The sequence below is a fragment of the Papio anubis genome, chromosome 2 (assembly GCF_008728515.1).
Source record: "Papio anubis isolate 15944 chromosome 2, Panubis1.0, whole genome shotgun sequence".
NCBI classification, from domain to species: domain Eukaryota; kingdom Metazoa; phylum Chordata; class Mammalia; order Primates; family Cercopithecidae; genus Papio; species Papio anubis.
The window spans coordinates 87,551,478-87,575,401 of NC_044977.1; the positions used below are offsets into that span (position 1 = coordinate 87,551,478).

The 23,924-nt window shown below is 39.3% G+C and overlaps 1 protein-coding gene across 4 annotated transcripts in view; it reads left to right on the forward strand.

Moving 5' to 3' along the window:
• The window catches only part of SFMBT1 (Scm like with four mbt domains 1), a 154,796-nt gene that overhangs the window by 72,052 nt on the left and 58,820 nt on the right, over positions 1-23,924 (forward strand). For all 4 annotated transcript variants that reach the window (XM_017955399.3, XM_017955398.3, XM_003894304.5 and 1 more), the window contains one exon: positions 11,648-11,801. In XM_017955399.3, the coding sequence (XP_017810888.1) occupies positions 11,774-11,801 (28 nt within the window). In that variant the 5' untranslated portion in view covers positions 11,648-11,773. The remainder of the gene's footprint in view (positions 1-11,647; positions 11,802-23,924) is intronic.

Consider the following 23,924-nt stretch of genomic DNA (forward strand, 5'->3'; position numbering starts at 1 on the left):
TTACTTATCTTGAAATGGAGGCAGCTGCAGCTGTAGACCTCAATCTGTTGTATATATCAAGTAATCCAGCTTTTTCTTACAACGTCACCACTTCTCTCTGCTTCTTGAGAGCACATCCGGCATCTCTAGTGGTACTTTCTATGGGTCTTAGGGTGTTATTAAATACAGTACTGCAGTAAGCATCATGAAAAATGTGTAAGCACCATGGGAGATCACTTTTTATTGTGATATTATTTATGCATTTTACTGGAGAGACGAACTGCCCATGTGGAGATGATTAGTGTCACAGCATTTTAAGCAGATAGTCGCAACACTTGAGGTCAAGGCAATAGCAACAGGAGATAGCTACAAAATGATTGCAGTAGCACAATATATACTACACTTAATTTTGTGTAGTTATGATGTAAAACTGCATCTTTAGGTTTGTTTACATTTCTCAGGACTGGGAATGACACCATGTACAGTCTGTGTTTGTACAAGTTTTGATATTTTTTAACTTTGAATAATAGATTTGTATATATTTTAAAGTGGTAAATGATAAAATAGACTAGTACTGCATGTATTTTATGCATTTACAACACACCCTTTTCTTAATTTTTTGATATTTTAAAGCTACATGGTTTGTCTGCAAGTTTTTTCAAATTGTCATAAATCTCCAAAAATTTTTTCGAGATAGTTATTTTTAAAAATCTGTAAGTGGACCCGTGTATTTCATGCCCATGTTGTTCAAGGCTCAACTGTAATTATTGTATTGCTGGCTATCTACACACTTTATGAGATTCGTGAGGGCAGGTTTCAAAATATTTGTTCACCTAGAACAAATGTGGTGTGGCAATAATACGTGCTCAGTAAATATTTATTGACAAAGAATTCCATGACACACTACTATTGATTCATAGAGCCTCCTTTAAATAAAATAACTGCTATTTACTGTTAATATAAGTTCTGGTGAATGGCAGTACTAATTTAAGCACTCTGTTACTAATGGTGGGATGTGCCACACTATAGTCTACAGCTTCCTTTGTAGTTGGATGGGGTCTTGTGACTGGATTTTAATTAGTGGAATGTGGGTGGAAGGGACGTACCGCTTTTAGGTCTGTCCCATGAAAACCTCCCATGTGTGATCTCCTACAGTGAATGATTTGTGAAGATTTTGTTGAAGATGGTAGAGGTATGTGGTGGAAGGCTTTTGGCTTCATGAATAATCATATGGTGGAGAGTTGTCTACTGATTAGGGACACCTGTTTGGACTTCATCTCTGTGGGAAATACATATCTGTTGGATTAAGCAATTGAAAATTGAAATTTATCTGTTAAAGCACAGCATTACCTTAACTGATACAAACCAGTAACAGCCAAATTATTTTCTTTCTCCTTCTGTTACATATCCTAAGGGTAACCCAGATATCTTGTCTCTTTTTTGTTTTTTTTTTTGGTCATTGGCTTCTGTATTTGAAAAGTTATTTAAAAGCAAAGTTGTGGCCGGGCGCAGTGGCTCAAGCCTGTAATCCCAGCACTTTGGGAGGCCGAGACGGGCGGATCACGAGGTCAGGAGATCGAGACCATCCTGGCTAACACGGTGAAACCCCGTCTCTACTAAAAATTACAAAAAACTAGCCGGGCGAGGTGGCGGGTGCCTGTAGTCCCAGCTACTCGGGAGGCTGAGGCAGGAGAATGGCGTGAACCCGGGAGACGGAGCTTGCAGTGAGCCGAGATCCGGCCACTGCACTCCAGCCTGGGTGACAGAGCAAGACTCCGTCTCAAAAAAAAAAAAAAAAGCAAAGTTGTGTCCTTGAATATAAGTACTATTTTTATAGTTTTACTGAGATATATTTCACAGACCATAAAACTCACTTATTTAAAGTTTACAGTTAAGTAATTTTTTTATTCGCGAAATAGTACAACTCTCACCACAGTCTAATATTAGAATGTTTTAATACTCCCAAAAGCAACCCTGTACATATTAGTAGTCGTTATCTATTACCTTTTCTCTGCCAGCCCTTGGCGACCACAGTCTACCCTCTGTCTCTGTGAATTTGCCTATTCTGGTCATTTTATATAAATGGAAGCATATAATATGTGGTCTTTAGTGTCTGTCTTCTCATGTACAATATTTTCAAGGTTATCCTTGTTGTAGTATGTATTCGTACATTTCTGTTTATGGCTGAATAATATTCCATTATATTATATATATTACATTTTACTTATCCATTAATTGGTTGATACATTTGATTTGTTTCTATTTTTTGACTATTATAAATAATACTACAAACATTCACGAACAAGTTTATGTTTGGACATATGTTTTCGTATGTCTTGGGTATATATTGAGGAGTGAAATCCTGGGCCATATGGTAACTTTATGTTTAACATTGAGGAACTGCCAGACTGTTTTCCCGGGTGGCTGCATCATTTTAACATTCCCACCAGCATTGCCTTTATGTTTTGTTACCACCAGAGGAGCAGGGTCACCTGGTAAGTGTAGTTCCTTAAGGGCTGTAGGTGGGGAGTGCTCACAGAGGCGCCTGAGGGTGGCAGGCAGTGTGAGGTTGACCTCTCTCCTGCCTCTTCTCCTTCTACTTGTTCTTGCTTGCTTACTTGGCACCAACTACCCTGGCCTCCCTGCTATTCCTGGAACATAGCTCACACTCACATGCTCTCCCTTTAGGCCCTTTGTGCTGGCTTTTCCCTCTTCCTGACATGCTCTTTCCTTCTATGGCTCCCTCAGGGCTTTGTCCATGTTACCTTCTCAATGAAGCCTCCTTTCTCTCCACCCAATTTAACCACCCCACACTGTCATTCCTCCCCAGCTCTATCACTTATGACGTTTAGAGAAAGTATTACACTTTCTTCCTTACAGTAAAATATAAGTTTCATGAGGGCAGAGATTTTGGTCTGTTTTCTTCACTGATATATCTCTAATTTTTTTTTTTATTGTACCTGACACATAGTAAGTTTCCAGTAAATATTTATTGAAAGAATGAATAAATAGCTTTCCATGTCAATAAATGCATTTTTTTGTCTTAAAATTTTAAATCACTGAAGTAAACATATGAGTATATTTTTATCTTGAAAAGTTTACCAAATGCAGTTAAAACAAACAGACCCTTTTGCCCTGCCCTGAATCTCACTTTCCTGTTAATGATTTGGATGTATTCTTCCTGACCATGTTAAAGGTATCTGCACATATACATATGTGTACCTGTAGAAATATGTAGTTTTGTTTTTGTTCGGTTTTATATAGATATAGGTTATATGTATATGTCTATATAAAACCACTATCCAAATCCAAAGCTTATTTCATCACCCCAGCATAAACTTTATGCTTACTAAGCTGTCTTATTCTTTTTAACTTTCATCTTGTGGGTGTGCCATTATGTATTGATTGACCCTGAGGTTTCCAGTTTTTTCTTTTCTTTTTCTTTTTCCTTTTTTTTTTTGAGACAAAGTCTCACACTGTCACCCAGGCTGGATGGCAGTGGTGTGATCTCAGCTCATTGCAACCTCTGCCTCCCGAGTTCAAGCGATTCTCCTGCCTCAGCCTCCTGAGTAGCCGGGGTTACAGGCGCCCGCCACTAGGCCTGGCTGATTTTTTTGTATTTTTAGTAGAGACGGAGTTTCACCATGTTTTTCAGGCTAGTCTCGAACTCCTGACCTTGTGATCCACCTGCCTCGGCCTCCCCAAGTGTTGGGATTACAGGCATGAGCCACCGCGCCCGGCCTCCAGTTTTTTCTTAATATAGGCATTGCTCAAGGAACCATTTTGGTTCTTGCTTCTTTGTACACATGGGGATGTTTCTCTGTGTATGCCCTGAAATGAGGACAGTTTAAACTCTTTCTTTGAAGTTGTTGTGCTACTTATTTCCTTATTGTCTCTGGATATTTTTCTGAAATATATTGGAAGTGGAATTGGTGGGTTGTAGAGAATGCAAGTTAAAATTTTGATAGAATAAAATTTCTCTCTAAAAGGGCTATATCCGTTTGTGCTCCTGAACTGATAATGACGGCTTCCATTTCTCCATGTCTTCAACCATATTCAGTATTACTAATCTTTTGTTTTTGCTAATCTGGGTGAAAAATAAAATTTTAGCTGTTGAGGTTGAATATATTTTCATGTGATTACCAGTCATTCCCTACAATTATCGTTCATATCTGACCTTTTAAAAAAGTGTCCATGTTACTAGGTTTGGTCTTATTTATTTAATAGGTGCTATTATGGCTATTAATATTTTGTCTGCTATATATGCTGGAGATAGTTTTTTCTGTAGCTCATTAAAAAAATTTGTTTATGGTTCTTTTTGCAAGTTGAAAGTTTTAAGTATTTAGTCAAAGGTATCCATTTTATGGCTTCCTTGCTTAAGGAAATCTATGCTATTCCAAGGCTGTAACCATATTCACATATGTTTTCTTTTAATTTCTTTGGAATCTTCTTTTTCATGTTTTTCTCTTTTAATTCACCTGGAATTTATTTATGTGGCAGCATAAAGTAAGGTTCTAATTTTTTTTCCTCCCAAAATGGATAGGCAATTCTTTAACACTGTTTGTGTCCTTTCATGATTTATATGGAATGCCCTGTTTATCACAAACTGCACTGTCATAAAAATTGATCTGTTTTGTTCAACTTTATTTTACTTTATTGATGTTTGTCTTTTCTTATGCTAATGTTACACTATTTTGATTTAGGAAAAAAATTTCTTTTTACGGATGGGGTCTCCCTATGCTGCCCAGGTTGGTCTTGAACTCCTGGCCTCAGGTGATTCTCCTGTCTTGGCCTCCCAAAGTGCTGGGATTACAGGCATGAGCTGCTGTGCCTGGCCTAATATTTTGATGGAAGGAACTTGCCTTATGTCATCTTTTACAAAAATGTAGCTGGATTGTACATTTTCTTTTTTAGATGCATTTCATTTTATGTTTTGTTTTTGCTCTATCACCCAGGCTGGAGTGCGGTGGCATGATCCTGGGTCATTACAGACTCTGCCTCTCAGACTCAAGCAATTCTCAGCTTCCTGGCTGGCTGCGCCGTGGCTCATGCCTGTAATCCCAGCACTTTGGGGAGTCTGAGGCGAGAGCAGATCACCTCACCTGAGGTCAGGGAGTTCAAGACCAGCCTAGCCAACATGGTAAAACCCTGTCTCTACCAAAAATACAAAAATTAGCCGAGCGTGGTAGCACACACTGCAGTCCCAGTTACTCAGGAGGCTGAGGCACGAGAATTGCTTGAGCCTGGAGGTAGAGGTTGCAGTGAAACAAGATTGTGCCACTGCATTCCAGCCTGGGTGACAGAAGTAGACTGTCTCAAAACAAACCAACAAAAAAATCTCGGCTTCCTGAGTAGCTGGGATTACAGGCATGTGTCACCACACTTAGCTAATTTTGTTTCTTTAAATTTTTCATAGAGATATGAGGTCTTACTATATTGCCCAGGCTGGTCTGCAACTCCTGGTCTGAAGCTCTCCTCTCACCTTGGCTTCCCACAGTGCTGGGATTACAGGCATGAACCACTATGCCCGGCTTATATGCATTCTAAAATTAGCTTATCAAGTCAAATACAGTGGCCTATTGGTTCAACCATAGAATTAGAAGGAAAAAAAATGCCCTATTGGGATTTGGAGAAGAAAACCATTTCTCTAACACAATTTCCAATGGCCATGTATGGTGTATTGTATGCTTATGCTATATTTTACTTAACAATTTCTTATTGTTGTCTAAAATCTTTAAAAACATTGGCTCCACAATTTAACTTTCTTTGTTTTCTTTTTTTTCCAGTTTAGGTTATTCTTGAGTTTGGGTTTTGTTTAGAACTTTCAGTGGTTTTATACATTTATTAGTACCAGTTTATTCAACTGAGATGGATTTGCCCTATATTGGGTTTATAAAATCATGAAAAGGTTTGGGTCAGATTTTTTTCTTTTATTTATTTTTTTTTGGTACAGGGTCTTGCTCTGCCACCCAAGCTGGAGTGCAGTGGTGCAAACTTCGCTCATCGCAACCTTGGCTCACTGCAACCTCTGCCCTGGGTTTGAAGTTCTCCCATTTCAGCCTCCTGAGTAGCTGGGATTACAAGCATGTGCCACCACACCCAGCTAATTTTTTTTTTTTTTTTTTTTTTACTTTTTGTAGAGACACAGAGTCTTGCCATATTGCTCACGCTTATCTTGAACTCCTGAGCTCAAGTGATTCACCACCTCGGCCCCTCAAAATGCTGGGATTACAGACGTGAGCCGCCGTGCCTGGCCTCAAGATTTAATTTAGATGATACGAGTGACTAAGATTTTTCTCTCAAAATTGAACTAAAACCTTGACTTTATCAGAATTTATTTTTTAATCTCTCTAGTCAAACATGTAGCAGTGGGTTAAAACAATAAAAATGAAACAACAAATAACTTAATGAAACAATAGAAGATTTCTGTCCCTGAGTTACGTTGGCATTTGACAAATGGAAGGACAATGTTTAATTTAGATAGTCAAATAAAACGTAGTGACAGTTGACTATAGTAAGAGTGAAAGGCCGACAGAAAGCTACACCTGTTGGGGAATGGGAACAGAAAATATAAGGTGACTCTACCACTGACTGCACTGTCAAGGTCAGAGTTAATTTTGCAGATCTGCTGAAAATGGAGCATCTAATTTGCTGAATTGTTGCAATTACTATATTTAACAACATACTTGAAATTATTGTTGGACTTGTATCTATTGAGGGATAAGTGTACAAAATCAAATATTTCAATAGGAATTTTCTTGCTAACTGCCTGGTATTTTTTGAATTAAAGTTGTTTTTTTTTTTTTTTTTTTTTTCCCAACCACCGAACGTATCAGTGATCTTTAGAACCACACTGAGGTCCTGTCCTTTCTAAGCCCTTTAAAAGTTACTTATGTCAGACATGTTAAATCATTTGGCTGAGGATATTTCCCACAGAAATTTATCTTGCATTATTGCAACTTCCCCATGTAATCACTCATCTTACTCAATGTTTATCTTAGCCTTGAAAACAAAGGGCATTAACATGAAGCCAGGTTACTACTACTAGGCTTAGAGTGTGGACTGTATGTGTAATCTGAAACAAGATGGGAGGCTGAGGCAGGTGGATCACTTGAGGTCAGGGGTTTGAGACCAGCCTGGCCAACATGGTCTCTACTAAAATACAAAAAGTACAAAATTAGCCAGGCGTGGTAGCTCATGCCTGTAATCCCAGCTACTTGGGAGGCTAAGGCAGGAGAATTGCTTCAAGCTGGGAGGCAGAGGTTGCAGTGAGCTGAGATTGTGCCACTGCACTCCAGCCTGGGCAACAGAGCGGGACTTTGTCTAAAAAAAACCCAACAAGATGGGAGGGGAAGATTTTGTCTAACATATTTGTTGTTCAGATGACTTTTAGGTCTTTTAAAAAATCTGTTAACATTCCATGGTAGTTTTATATTGATGTTACCACTTAAAAATGAAATAGCTATTCAGTTTGATTTTTCTGCTGGGGTTTAGTTGTTCTTTTTTAGTATTTATCTTGAAAGCTTATTTTTTCCAATTAGCTTTGCTTTTTCAATTTTTATTTCTATTTCTTAGAAGTATTTAACATTTCTTCAGGCTTCAGTATATTATCTTAGAACCCCTTCCAAATATCTAAGTACCTATTTAGTTCACTAAAGTATTAAATAAGATGACTACGATCCAGATCAGTTAATTCATGAGAATTTATTTATTTTTACATTTAATTAATTAATTAATTTATTTATTTATTTTTACTTATTTATTTTTGAGACAGGGTCTCTCCCTGTTGCCCAGGCTAGAATACAGTGGTATGATCATTGCTTATGGTAACCTCAGACTCCTGGACTCAAGAGATCCTTCCGCCTCAGGCTTCCAGAGCACTGGGACTATAAGGGTGAGCCATTGGGCCCAGCCTTATAAGCATTTATTTAAATGAATAACTCTTTTTTTTTTTTTCTTTTTTTGAGACGGAGTCTGGCTCTGTTACCCGAGCTGGAGTGCAGTGGTGTGATCTTGGCTCTCTGCAGCCGCAGCCTCCTGGGCTCAAGCGATTCTCTTCTCAGCCTCCCAGATGGCTGGGATTACACGTGCCCGCCACCACACCCAGCTAATTAGTGTGTGTGTGTGTAGTAGAGATGGGGTTTTACCACGTTGGCCAGGCTGGTCTCAAACTCCTGACCTCAAGCAATCTGCCCACCTTGGCCTCTCAAAGTGCTGGGATTACAGATATGAGCCACCTCACCAGGCCTTAAATGAGTAACTCTTAGTGTATTCTGTTCACTACAAGAGGGTGATAATACCAAAATAAGTGATAAAATAAACAATGACAGTAAAACAATTTAATATGAACAGAAAATAAAGGAAAAGTGAATTAAATTTTCATATACTAAGCTCCTGGATATTTTACTGGTTTTTTTTTTTTTTTTTTTTTTTTTAACTACATAAAAAGACAGCAGGCTAACAATAAAGAGAGAGCGTTAACAGATGTTCCACAACAGAAGGCTTCATCAGTCTATTTCTTGTGATCCTGTTAAGATGATGAACTGATTGCTCATTGGCTAAAATCTAAACGATTGATGTAAGATTGAAAGAATGTCATAACCGTAGCTTTCTGCTACGTAAAACTTGCATCTCTCCCACTTCATGCCTTTTGGCTTTGAAGTTTCATTATTATTTTTGTACTTTGTGGCTCTCTGCACAAAATACTCTAGCATGTTCCAAGAGTTTATGAACATAAACGGTAGATGACATCTTCAAAGGCTAGTGACCCAACAGATACTTGTTTAGCACTGACTTTGTTCTGTCAAAACCATGCTGAAGTGTCAAGACTTTATATGTGGAGATTATCCACTAAATTAGAGCCATAGGAATTTGGACTTGTCAACAACCTGCTTAAAACAGTGCCCCAGTACATAGGCAGTCCTCAGTAATTATTAATTGCTGTTATCCCTTCTCTTCCTGTTCAATCTTTTATCTGTGACTTACTCTATTGGTTCACATGCTCTAGCCACAGCAGCCTTCAGGTCCTTCCCACCATAGAGCAGAGCCTTGGTTTATTCTATTCTTGGTGCCTGGAATAGTCCTCCTTTTCTCCCCCTTCTGCCTAGCTGCTGTATCATTTTCTCAGGGACACTGTCAGTGACCTCTCATTTTAGGTTAGACCTGCCTTTATATTCTTTCTGATCGCCTAGTACTTTTACTTCATAGCAGTTTAAATAATTTTTTTATTGTTGGCTTAATTTGTTTCCCTCCAGTTGAAAATAAGCTCCATGAAAGTAGGAATCATATCTCTCTTGATTGCTTTACCCCATCCCCTACAGTAGTGGTTGGTAAGGAGCTGGTGTTTGATAAGTATATGGGGAATGAATAAATTAGTAGGTGGAGTGATACAGTTTGGATGTTTTGGGCTTGGGGTAGAAAAGTAAACTGAGGGAAGAGAGCACATTTAGAAGCCGTAAACATCACTCTCAAGTTTCTGTTCAATTGTTCCCATCTTTGAAAGTGTGGGTTTCGGTGCTTATATTCTGTGATACGATTTGGGATAACTGGCATTTATCTCAAGTGGAATGTCCACAATCTTAATAGTTATCAAAACTTTTCTACGCTCATTATGAAATGAAAATTTAAAATCTGAAAAAGATCTTTATTTGTTTTACAGATAAAAAATGGACATAATATGGTAGTGTATCAGATTGCATTATTAGTTATCAGTAGAGCTGGCACTAGAACCTAAGTTTCCTTACCTCCCCACCTTTTTTTTTTTTTGAGACAGGCTTTCACTCCCATTGCCCAGGCTGGAGTACAGTGGCTCACTGCAGCCTCACCCTCAGCCTCCTGGGCTCAAGCAATTCTCTTGCCTCAGCCACCCAAGTAGCTGGGACTACAGGCATGCTCTACCACACCCAGCTAATTTATATATATATATAAAATATATATATATATAAAATATATATATATATATATATATATATATTTTTTTTTTTTGAGACAGGGTTTTGCTGTGTTGCCCAGGCTGGTCTTGAACTCCTGGGCTCAAGTGATCTGCCTGCCTTGGTCTCCCAAAGTGCTAGGATAACAGGCATGAGCCATGCACCCGGCCATCCCTACCCATTTTAAGCTATTGTCCTTTAGGTAGCTGGTACCTTTTCAGATATATAAAAGTGATATAAGGATGTATTAAAATCTAAGCTTTTTCTTCATGATTAAAGTTGCTTATGAGAATCATTTACTGGGGGGTCTAATACACACACAAAACTTTTGAGAGGTATATAATTGCTTGATCCTGCAGAATATCGCCCCCAAAGCTGTGCTGTTAAGTACCCATCCCAATTCTACAGTTTTCTGTATTGTCGCTCTTGCAGTTAGTTCATGCCCTACCTTCCTGAAGCAGCTCTTTTCTCCCTTTCATTTCCTCTTTCTAATCTATTAGGCACATATTAAGATAATATCTTAGATTATTTTACATGTATGTAAAGCAAGAATAAATAGATTCATCCATATTGCAACATGGATGAACCTCAAAAACATAAGTGAAAGAAAACCAAGTATGAAAGACCACATTTCTTATGGTTCCATTTATGTGAAATGTTTGGGAAAGGCAAAATCTGTAGAGACAAAGCAGATGAATGGTTGCTTGAGCTTAGGGATGGAATGGGAAGGAACTGCAATTGGGCATTTGGCTTTTTTTCAGGATAATAGAAATATTCTCAAATTCAATTATGATGGTTACACTTTGTACATTTACTAAAAATTATTAATTTGTACACTTGAAATGGGAAATTTTGGTATGTGATTTGTATCCCAATAAAGCTTTTTTTTTTTCTTTTTTTGAGACAGTGTCTGACTCTGTCACCCAGGCTGGAGTGCAGTGGTGTGATCTTGGCTCACTGCAACCTCTGTGCCCCAGACTCAAGCCATCCTCCCACCTCAGCCTCCCGAGTAGCTGAAACTACAGGCGTGCACCACCATACCCAGCTAGTTTTTGTATTTTTAGTACAGATAAGGTTTTGCCATGTTGCTGAGGCTGGTCCCAAACTCCTGGGCTCAAAGTGATCCTCTCACCTCAGCCTCCCAGAGTGTTGGGATTATAGGCGTGAGCCACCGCATCCAACCCTAAAGCTGTTTTTTAAAAAAAGAATAAGCAGGTTCCAAACTTATTTTGGAGGAATTCTCTTTGTAATTGTAGGCTAATACAGTTGATATTTATGGTTCTGCATAATATTCTAGATAAATGAAATGGAAAATTAGATAAAGTAATACTGAATCTTGAATCATATTTGTTGTGTAAGACAGCATTGAAAGCTAACTCCCCCCTCTCCCTAGGAAACCATTAGGAACTGGAGTTTTGTGGATAGGAATCTTGGTGCTAAGTATGGTAATGTAAATTTAAAGGGTAATGATTCATATGCATCTTTGTTGTGAGTTTTAGATTTATTATCGAATTCTCGATAGTGTGCATTCTCTACACATACAGACGCACATGAGCGCACACATACACATACTGACTCTTCAAAATTAGAGAAAGTGTCAATTTTTTCCTCCAGTCCTATCTGTTCTGCCAGTACGTTTTTATCTTATCTGATCTCTCAACCAGTTGAGTGCCCTGTTTTATGAGTGAGTGAGTACGCTTGGGCTTCAGGCTGTTTATGTGTTCTTTTTCATTTTTCAGCACTTTCATTTGGATCCTTGGATACCCATTGAACAGATGCTTGAAACCTGCAAGTAATCTTCAGATCCTAGCAGAACCATAGGCCTTTCCTTTGTGTTGGGAAGATATAGCCTATATGCTGTGGAAATGAACGGGGAGCAGCAGCTTGATGCAGGTATTGGTTTTATTCTCAGAATTTATTCTCTAGGATGCACAATTATATTACTTGCCTGTGTTATATTGGCTCTTTCTCTACCACTGAACTGGAAGCTGTTTGAAGTCTTGTTTTTCATTGCCATCTTCTGTACCTGTCAGAGAACCTGGTACTAGGGGCTACTAATAATGTTTGCTGAAAAAATAAGAAACCATTATGAACAAGGCCAGGTGCAGTGGCTCATGCCTGTAATCCCAGCACTTTGGGAGGCCAAGGTGGGCGGATCACGAGGTCAGGAGATCGAGACCATCCTGGCTAACACAGTGAAACTCCATCTCTACTAAACAAAATACAAAAAATTAGCCGGGCGTGGTAGCAGATACCTGTAGTCCCAGCTCCTCGGGAGGCTGAGGCGGGAGAATGGCGTGAACCCGGGAGGTAGAGCTTGCAGTGAGCCGAAATCGCTCCACTGCACTCTAGCCTGGGCAGAGCGAGATTCCGTCTCAAAAAAAAGAAAAAAGAAAAAAAAATGTTATGAACAGACTTCTTTTTTAAAATAGCATTAACATTTTGATGATTACTTTCTAGTTATTTTGAAGTAATTATGTATTCACAGGAGTTTGCAAAATAGTACTTACTGACAGATTTCATGTTCCTTTCACCCAGTTTCTCTCATTAGTTACTATAATATGATATAAAACTGAGGAAATTGATATTAGTATAAAGAATGTGTAATTCTATGTCATTTTATCACATGTGTAGATTCCTGGAACCATCCCCTCAGTCAAAATACAGAACTGTTCCATCACCACAAAGAGTTCCCACACCTATCCTCCTTCTCCCCACTTTCCCTAATCCCAGGCAACTGTTAATTTGTTCTCCATCTCTATAATTTTGTCATTTAAAGAATGTTACATAAATAGAAAAACACAGTACATGGCTTTTTGAGATGGGCTTTAATAATGCCCTTGAGATCCATCCCAGCTCTTGCGTATATTGACAGTTTGTTCCTTTTTATTGTGGTGGAGTAGTCATGAATGTACTACAGTTTGGTTAACCATTCATCTATTGTAGTACATTTTGTTTTTTTCCAGTTTTTGGCTGTTACAAACATGTAAGTTGCTATTAACAGTTATGTATATAATACTTTATTTTTCTGGGGTACATACCCAGCAGCACAATCACTAGATCATATTTAGTAAAGCTGCAAAATTATGCTCCAGAGTGGCTGTGCCATTTTACATTCTCACTAGCAGTATATGAGAGATCTGGTTTCTCTACATCCTCACTGTTATCTGGTGGTGTCATTACTTTTATTTAAGCCATTCTGATAGGTGGGTAGTGACAGCTCATCATGGTGTTAATCTGTACCTCCCTAATGGCCACCAGTGATATTGAACATCTTTACATGTTCCTACTTGGCATCTCTGTATCCTCTTCAGTGAAATAGCTCTTCCTGTCTTTGGCTTATTATTAATTGGTTTATTTTTAATTAATAAAGATTGGCTTCTTTGTTGTTGAGGTTTGTTTTTCAAAAAACTTCATTGAAGTATGATTTTTTTGAGACGCAATACACATACCATAAAATCAACCTTTTTAGAGTACATAATTCAGAGGTTTTTAGTCTATTCAGAAAGTTTTCCAGCCGTCACTGCTATCTAATTCCAGAATATTCCATCACAGCAAACCATTAGTCGTCTTTTCCTTTTCCACCCAGACTCTGGCATCCATAATCTACTTTCTGTCTCTAGGATTTACCTGTTCCTGCTTTCTTGTATTAACGTTTGCATGATATATCTTTTTCATCCTTTCCAACATGGCTGTATCATTATATTTGAAATAAGGTTCTTGATACAGCATATACTAAGTTTTAAAAATTCTGGCCTTATGGGATGTATGTATATTATTTATACTTAATGTAGTTATTGATATGTTTGGATTCAAGTCTGCTTTTTTTGCTTATTTATTTTTTCTGTTTTTTGTTTGTTTGTTTGTTTCTCTGGAGCAGTGAGAGTTCTTTCAGACTGGCTCCTGTGGTTTTTTTTTTTCCCCTCTGCTTTCCTGTGGGTTACTTGAACTTTTTTTTAGAATTCCATTTTGATTTGTAGTGTTTTTGAGTATATCCTCTTGTAGCACTTACTAGCAGTTACTTTAGGTATTATATTACTTATATATAACTTATCACAGTCTTCATTTTATTACTTTGAGTGAAGTATAGAAACCTTTCCTACTTTTGTGTCTCTTTACCCTCTTTTATATAATAATATAATTGCCTTAAATATTTTCTCTACATATTTTGAGAACCACATCAGACATGCTTAACGTTTTTGTTTAAACTGTCAAACATATAATTTAGAACACTTGAGAGAAGGAAAATTTATTATATTTTTCAATATTTTTACTATTTCTCTTGTCATTTATTCTTTTCCTGATTTTCCAAGATTCTTTCTTTTGTCACTTCATTTCTATTTAGAGAATTTTCTTTAGTTTTTTTTGTTTTTGTTTGTTTGTTTGTTTGTTTTTGAGACGGAGTCTCGCTCTGTCGCCCAGGCTGGAGTGCAGTGGTGCTATCTCGGCTCACTGCAAGCTCCGCCTCCTGAGTTCACGCCATTCTCCTGCCTCAGCCTCCCGAGTAGCTGGGACTACAGGTGCCCACCACCACGCCTGGCTAATTTTTTTTATTTTTAGTAGAAACGGGGTTTCACCATGTTAGCCAGGATGGTCTCGTTCTCCTGACCTCATGATCCGCCTGTCTCGGCCTCCTAAAGTGCTGGGATTACAGGTGTGAGCCACCACGCCTGGCTTTAACCCTTTTTTTAAAGGAGGTCTACTAGTGACAGATTGTCTTCATTTCCTTTCATTTGAGAATGTGTTGATTTCCCCTTCATTATTGGGGGATATTTTTGCTGGATATGGAATCCTGGGTTGAAAACTCATTTCTTTCAGCTCTCAGAAAATAATTGTGCTACTTCTTTGTGGCCTCCATGGTTTCTGATGAGAAATCTGCTGTTATTGGACACTCTCCCACCTCCCACCCCCAACGCTCTGCTTTAAAAGAGAGGTTTCTCTCTTGTTAATTTTAAGATTTTTTTTTTCCTTTAGTTTTTGGAAGTTTGATTCTGGTGTATTTTTGGGGGGGTTTATCTTGTTTGGGGTTTACTTAGCTTCTGGAGTTTAGGGACTTTATATCTTTTGCCAGGTTTAGAAAAATTTTAGCCATTATTTCTTCAAATACTTTTTCAGTCTTCATTTTTTCCTTCTACTGAAACTTTAATAAAACTAATATTAGAGCTTCTCTTACTGTCCCATAAGTCTCTCAGACCGTCTTCATTTTTCTTTTTTTTTTTAATGTTTTCTCTCTGTTGTTTAGATTGGGTTTTTTCTGTTGTTTTGTCTTCAATTTTACTCATTCTTTCTTGTCTGCTTCATTCTGCTGTTGAACTTATCCATAGAGTTTTTTTTTTTATTATTACTAATTGGGTTATTTTCAGTTCTAAAATTTTCTTTTTGCACTGGAGAAGGAAGAGAGAAGGGAATAGCCCCAACTTAAAATGTCATATTTCGCTCTTCTAACTGAGGTTTAGTGGCTTATCTTCAATAGATGCTTTTTAGTTTGTTCTGTGCCTTTGGTTAATTTTAGGACTTTGAAATGATTGATTTTCATTGTTTAGCCAGTCTTTTTGTTCTTTTATGGGAGAGTGGGTTCACTGTGATAATCATTCTACCATTTTAGAAGTTGATTTTTCCTTTGTTTTAAATATTATTAACTCATGTATTTAAGTACATATATGTATATATATACATTTGATGAGTTTGAATTCATTGCTGTCATCATTCATTTGATGATCAAATTCTAGAGCAGCGAGAGTTCTTTCAGACTGGTTCCTGTGTTCTTCTGATGTGATGTCATCTATCTTTGATACACTAGTCCTTGCCTTCTGGACCAGTAAGATTCCCAAGTACCTCCTGAACATATCCTGCCCCAAACTTGTAATCTGCTGTTTCTCTGAGGAGCTTTTTTTTCTTTAATGTAGGTACGATATTTAGAGACCACAATCTGGGTGTTGGAGTGCTAATTTGATACTAGGTTGTCATTTATTCTAGGCCTTACTTACAGACATAGCTAGAAAATACACATTTAAAATTATTTTTTATTTTTTAGAGACAAAATCTTGCTTTGTCACCCAGGGTGGAGTACAGTGGCACGATCATGGCTCGCTCACTGCAGCCTCAAACTCCTGTGTTCAAGTGATCTTCCCACCTTAGCCTCCCAAGTAGCTGGGAACACAGGCATGTGCCACCATCCCCAGCAATTTTTTTTTTTTTTTTTTTTTAGAGATGGGGTCTTGCTATATTGCCCAGGCTAGTTTCAAACTCCTGGCTTCAAGTGATCTTCCTGCCTCAGCCTCCCAAAGCGCTGGGATTTATAGGTGTGAGCCACCTTGCCCAGCCATGAAAATACACATCTTTTGAAAAGTAAAGAAAATAATGGTTTTACATTGATACTTACAATTTAAATTTAAAATTACAGGGTTTTAGCTGGGTACAGTGGCATGTACCTCTATAGTCCTGCTACTTGGGAGGCTGAGGTGGCTTGAGCCTGGGAGTTCAAGGCCAGCCGGGGCAATATAGCGAAACTCCATCTCAAAAAAATAAAAAGGAAAAAAAAAAGAAAAAAAACAGGGTTACAAGGTTTTTCTTCTTTGATTTTATGCTTGTATCTCTTCTCTTTTAGAAATGTCTTGTTTGCGGCCGGGCGTGGTGGCTCACGCCTGTAATCCCAGCACTTTGGGAGGCTGAGGCGGGAGGATCAGGAGGTCAGGAGATTGAGCCCATCCTGGCTAACATGGTGAAACCCCGTCTCTACTAAAAATGCAAAAAAATTAGCCAGGCGTAGTGGCAGGTGCCTGTAGTCCCAGCTACTTGGGAGGCTGAGGCAGGAGAATGGCGTGAACCCAGGAGGTGGAGCTTGTAGTGAGCCGAGATCATGCCACTGGACTCCAGCCTGGGGGACAGAGTGAGACTCTGTCTCAAAAAAGAAAAAGTCTTGTTTGCTAATGATGGTAATATTATTACTTCTTTGTTTTTATCCTATAAAAGTCCTTTAATTATTTTAAAATAATAATAGCAACATTTCAGATGCCAACCACAGTGTGCAGTTTAAGATTTCTTTAGTTTTTGCTTTTAAATATATTTCACTGGTGTTTATAGTCAGAGTATTGTATTTTAACATGGCTTAGGCCAAGCCCGGTGGCTCACACCTATAATCCAGCACTTTGGGAGTCAAAGGCAGGAAGATTGCTTGAGCCCAGGAGTTCAAGACCAGTCTGGGCGACATAGGGAGACTCTGTCTCTACCAAAAAGGGGGAAAAAAAATTAGCCGGGTTCAGTGGCATGTACCCGTAGCCCCAGCTACTTGGGAGTCTGAGGTGGGAAGATTGCTTGAGCCAGGGTGGTTGAGGCTTCAGAGAGTTTTTATTGTACCACTGCACTGCAGCCTGGGTGACAGAGCAAGACCCTGTCTCAAAAACAAATAAAAATAAATAACGTTACTTAAAGGAATCCTATTTTCTTGTGGTTTTCCCACCAACAGTTAGCTCATGTGTTTCAGTTCATTTGAAATTTATATAATGTTTTATTTCAATTTAATTGTTTCTAAATTGTATAATAAATCTGCATACTTCTAAAGTCAAAACTGGCCAGGCAGTGGGTCATACCTGTAATCACAGCACTTTGGGAGGGTGAGGCAGGCGGACCACCTGAGGTCAGGGATTTGAGACCATCCTGGCCAACGTGGTAAAACCCCATGTCTACTAAAAATACAAAAGATTAGCCGGGCATAGTGGTCTGCACCTGTAATCCCAGCTACTGGGAAGGCTGAGGCAAGAGAACCGCTTGTACCCAGGAGGTGGAGGTTGCAGTGAGCCGAGATCACACCACTGCATTCCAACCTGGGTGACAGAATGAAAATGGAAATGGAAATGGAAATGGAAATTTAGTTAAACCTGGTATTACTGATTCATTCTCTTTTTCCATATATATAACCAGTTTTATTACTTTTTATTCTCCTGTTGTTTTTTTTTTGTTTGTTTTGTTTTGTTTTTTTTTTAGATGGAGTCTCGCTCTGTCGTCCAGGCTGGAGTACAGTGGCCGGATCTCAGCTCACTGCAAGCTCCGCCTCCCGGGTTTATGCCATTCTCCCGCCTCAGCCTCCCGAGTAGCTGGGACTACAGGCGCCCGCCACCTTGCCTGGCTAGTTTTTTGTATTTTTTAGTAGAGACAGGGTTTCACCGTGTTAGCCAGGATGGTCTCGATCTTCTGACCTTGTGATCCGCCCATCTCGGCCTCCCAGAGTGCTGGGATTACAGGCTGGAGCCACCACACCCGGCGTGTTCATTTTTAAAATATAAACTAATATATGTGAGTGTATACACATACATACTCATACTCACATCTCCCTCTCCTTTTTTCTTTTTTCTTTTTTGAGACAGGGAGTCTTGCTCTGTCACCCAGGTTGGAGTGCAGTGGTATGATCTCGGCTCACTCCAGCCTCTACCTCCGGGTTCAAATGATTCACATGACTTAGCCACCTCAGTAGCTGGGATTACAGGCACATGCCATCACGCACCCGGCTAATTTTTGTATTTTTAGTAGAGATGGGGTTTCACCATGTTGGCCAGGCTGCTCTCGAAGTCCTGGCCTCATGTGATCTATCCGCCTCGGCCTCCCAGAGTGCTAGGATTATAGGCATGAGCAACTGCGCCTGGCCTCTCTCCCATCTTATACAAAAAGTAGGGACGGACACACACAAAAAATACTGTTTGGTAGTGTGGTTTCCCTTAACAGTATATTTTGGAGATTATTCCACATCAGTATATAGAGACTGTTCTCATTGCTTTTTACAGCAACCTGTGCTGAATATATATACCATATTTATTCAACCATTTCCTTATTGATGGACATTAGGGTTATTTCCAATCTTGGTATTACAAATAGTGCTGCAGTGAATGGCTTTGTACATATGTCTTTTTGTATTCTTGCCAGTGTATCTTTGGGATAGATTCCTAGAAGTGGGATTGCTGGATCAAAAGGTAAATACATATGTAATTTTGTTAGATATTGCCAAGTTTTCTTCCACAGAGGTTGTGTCATTATGATTTACCTGTTTAACTACAGCCTCACCATAGAGGCTTGTCACACTTTGGAATCCTTTTCAATCTGATAATTTGCATTTCTCTTAAAATAAAATTTGCACATTTTCATATATTTAAGGATTATGCATTTCTTTAATAAACTATCATATATCTTGCTCATTATCTCATCACATCGTTAGTCTTGTTTCTTCTTAGCATTGTGTAAGAGATTTTAGTTGAGTGATTCATCATTTTAATTGTTATTTATTTTTTATTTTTAAATTAACATGCTATTTAAGGGCCTAGAGTCCTTGCTAAGGACCACGAATGCCCAGCCTTATTTTGTTTTAGTAATGTAAATTGACTTTCTACTGGCCTATACTTTCAAGATGCCCTCAAAGCAATCTTTATTATTGGCTTTTTATTTCTAATGAAAACATTTCAAATATATTAAAACTATGGAAAAGACTATAACAAACAGCCATGTGCCTAGCATAAATATTTAATAAATGATAATGTTCAATATTGGTTTTTAATTTTTTATTGTGGTGAAATGTCCATAATGTAAAGTTTACCATTTTCACTTTTTTTTAAAGAGATGGGGTCTTGCAACATTGCCCAGGCTGGAGTGCAGTGGCTATTCACAGGCACAATCATGTACACTACAGTCTTGAACTCCTGGGGTCAAGCAGTTCTGTTGCTTCAGTCTCCTGAGTAGCTGGGACTACAGGCCGTTTTAACAATTTTTAAGTGTGTAGTTTATTGGCATTGAGTACATTCATATTGTTGTGCAATCATCACTGCCATCCATCTCCTTTTCTTTCCAGATGGAAAGGCGTATCCATTCAACAGTAACTCCCCATTCCCCAGTTTCCCTAGCCCCTAGAACCCACCATTTAATTTTCTGTTTCTATGAATTTGACTACTGTAGGTATCCATTTGTCCTTTTGTGATGGGCTTATTTCTCTTAGTATAATGTCTTCAGTGTTTATCAATGTTGTAGTATGTGTCAGAACTTTATTTTTGGAAGCATGGGGTCTCTTAACAGCCCAGGCTGGAGTGTTGTGATGTGATCACTGCTCACTGCAGCCCCAACCTCCCAAGTGATCCTTCCACCTCAGCCTCTCAAGTAGCTGGGACTACAGCCACTCACCACCATGCTCAGCTAACTTTTAAAAATATTTTTGTAGACACGAGATTTCCGTCTGTTGCTCAAGCTGGTCTCAAAGTCCTGGGCTTAAGCTATCCTCTGCCTTGGCTTCCCAAAGTGTTGGGATTGCAGGCATGAGCCACCGCACTGGGCCAGAATTTCCTTTTTTTTTTTTTTTTTTTTTTTAAATATAAAGGCTAAATGATATTTCATTGTGTGTATATATCACATTCATTTTGTTATCCATTCATCTGTTGATGGACACTTGGGTCGCCTCTACCTTTTGGTTATTGTGAATATTGCTGCTATAAACGTTTGTGTACAAATACATGTTTGAGTCCCTCTTTTTAATTCTTTTTGGGTATATACACAGACATGCATAGACAGATAGATAGATAGATAGATAGATAGATAGATAGATAGATCATATGATAATTTAAAAAATATTTTGAGGAAGTACTATACAGTTTTCTACAGTGGCTGTACCATTTACATTCCCACCAGAAATATACAAGCATTCTTAATTCTCCACATCCTTACCAACACTTGTTATTTTTTGCCTTTTTGTTTGTAGTTATTCTAATATGTGTGAAGTGGCATTTCATTGTAGTTCTGATTTGCATTTCCCTAATGATTAGTAATGTTGAACATCTTTTCATGCATTTTCATTTTTTTTTTTTTTTTTTTTTTTTTTTTGAGACGGAGTCTGGCTGTGTCTCCCAGGCTGGAGTGCAGTGGCGCGATCTGCAAGCTCACTGCAAGCTCCGCCTCCCGGGTTCACGGCGTTCTCCCGCCTCAGCCTCCCAAGTAGCTGGGACTACAGGCGCCCGCCACCACGCCCGGCTAGTTTTTTGTATTTTTAGTAGAGACGGGGTTTCACCATGTTAGCCAGGATAGTCTCGATCTTCTGACCTTGTGATCCACCCGCCTCGGCCTCCCAAAGTGCTGGGATTACAGGCTTGAGCCACCGCGCCCGGCCCATTTTCTTTTTTTTTTTTTTGAGACGGAGTCTCGCTCTGTCGCCCAGGCTGGAGTGCAGTGGTGCGATCTCGGCTCACTGCAAGCTCCGCCTCCTGGGCTTACGCCATTCTCCTGCCTCAGCCTCCCGAGTAGCTGGGACCACAGGCACCCGCCACCTCGCCCGGCTAGTTTTTTGTATTTTTTAGTAGAGACGGGGTTTCACCGTGTTCACCAGGATGGTCTCGATCTCCTGACCTCGTGATCCGCCCGTCTCGGCCTCCCAAAGTGCTGGGATTACAGGCTTGAGCCATCGCGCCCGGCCCCATTTTCATTTTTTAAAAGAAGTGGAACATAATACAGTTTAAACGTCTTTTGTACTTCCCTTCTAATCTGTTTCCTTCTCTTTATGCCCAAAGGTAACTTTGTTGAAGTTGATACATATTTTTTTCATCCTTGTCTTTACACTCTTATATTAATATGCATGTATTCATAAACATTACACTACAAAGTTTTGTTTTGAAATCTAAGTTGTATCTAGCTGTGCTTTTCATTCTGCACTTGCCTTTTCTGCTTGATGTGTGTTTTTGAGACTTATCTATGTCAACACTAGCATTCATTTCATCTGCTGTATAGTAGTATTCCATTGAAGGATCGCCATAACTTATCTGTTCTACTTACTGCTTCCAGTTTGTTGATAATACAAATGCTGCTGTGATGAACATCCTTATATTTACCTCCTTGTGGTCATGTGGAGTATGGTTTCCCCTAGGGTGTACTCATTCAGCAGTTTATTGGAATTTTCTTTTTTTTTTTTTTTTTTTTTTTGAGACGGAGTCTCACTCTGTCGCCCAGACTGGAGTGCAGTGGCCGGATCTCAGCTCACTGCAAGCTCCGCCTCCCGGGTTTACGCTATTCTCCTGCCTCAGCCTCCCGAGTAGCTGGGACTACAGGCGCCAGCCACCTCGCCCGGCTAGTTTTTTTTTTTTTGTATTTTTTAGTAGAGGCGGGGTTTCACCGTGTTAGCCAGGATGGTCTCGATCTCCTGACCTCGTGATCCGCCCGTCTCGGCCTCCCAAAGTGCTAGGATTACAGGCTTGAGCCACCGCGCCCGGCCTGGAATTTTCTATATAACAAGCATTGTTCTGGGCAGAGGAATACGTCAGTCAACAACAACAACCACAAAAAAAAAAAGAAAAAGGAGAAAAAAACAAAAACAACCATCTCTGCTCTTAGGGAGTTTATGTGAAGTGAGATTATTGGATTATAGAGTACTTGAGTCTTTGCTCACTTAACAAGAGTATTTTAAGAATCTAGGTGACAAATTCCTGACTTTATGGAGTTTATGATCTAACAGGTATATTGTCAATAGGAATGAATGCCATGAAGAAATGGGAAGCAGAGCCGAAAGATGGATACTGTTGCCTTTCTGAAGGGGAACATTTGAGTAGAGACTTGAATGAAAGGGAGCATGAAGGACACTGGGAGATGATTCTTTGAGCTGAGGAATAACAAATGTAGAGACTTTGTGGAAAGAATATGATTAAAGAATGGCAAGAACCTCATTGTCACCCAAGTGTTGTGAGCATGGAGAGTCTGGCTGGGGATAAAGTGGTAGGGTGGGCAGCCAGGGATCAGGTCATGTACAGCCTTTTTAGTGTCCCACAGATTTTAGATTTTAAGTGCAGTTGAAAGGTGGAAGATAATGTGGCTAGGCCTTGGACTAGAGATAGCCAGTAGATATGGTGGAAAGTGATTCGATTTGAGATATGTTTTTTGTTTGTTTTTAATTTCCGGGATACACGTGCAGGATGTGCACGTTTGTTACATGGGTAAACATATGCCATGGTGATTTGCTGCACCTATCAACTCATCACCTAGGTATTAAGCCCAATATACATTAACTATTTTTCCTGATGCTCTCCCTCCGCCTGTCCCCCTTGACAGGCCCCAATGTGTATTTCCCCCCCACCCCCACCGATGTGTCCATATGTTCACATTGTTCAGCTCCCACTTATACGTGAGAACATGTAGGGTTTGCTTTTCTGTTCCTGCGTTAGTTTGCTGAAGATAATGGCTTCTAGCTCCATCCATGTCCCTGCAAAGGACATACTCTCGTTCATTTTTATGGCTGCATGGTATTCCATGGTGTATATGTACCAGGTTTTCTTTATCCAGTCTATTATTGATGGGCATTTGGGTTGATTCCATGTGTTTGCTATTGAGAATAGTGCTACATGAACATACGTGTGCATGTATCTTTATAATAGAATGATTTATATTCCTTTGGGTAGATACCCAGTAATGGAATTGCTGAGTCAAATGGCATTTCTGGTTCCAGGTCTTTGAGGAATTGTCACACTGTCTTCCACAATGGTTGAACTAATTTACATTCCCACCAACAGTGTAAAAGTATTCCTATTTGTCTGCAGCCTCAACAACATCTGTTGTTTCTTGACTTTTTAATTTAATTTTTTTGAGACAGAGTCTCACTCTGTCACCCAGGCTGGAGTGCAGTGGTGTGATCTCTGCTCACTGTCACCTCCGCCTCTCAGCTTCAAGCGATTCTCCTGCCTCAGCCTCCTGAGTAGATTTGATTACAGGCGCATGCCACCACACCTGGCTAATTTTTGTATTTTTAGTAGAGATGGGGTTTCACCGTGTTGGCCAGGCTGGTCTTGAATTCCTGACCTCAAGTGATCCTCCTGCTGCGGCCTCCCAAAGTGCTGGGATTACAGGCATGAGCCACCCTGCCCAGCCTATTTCTTGACTTTTTAATACTCATTGTTCTGACTGACAATAGATGGTATCTCATTGTGGTTTTGATTTGCATTTCTCTAATCATCAGTGAGGTTGAGCTTTTTTTTATGTTTGTTGGCCACATGAATGTCTTCTTTTGTAAAG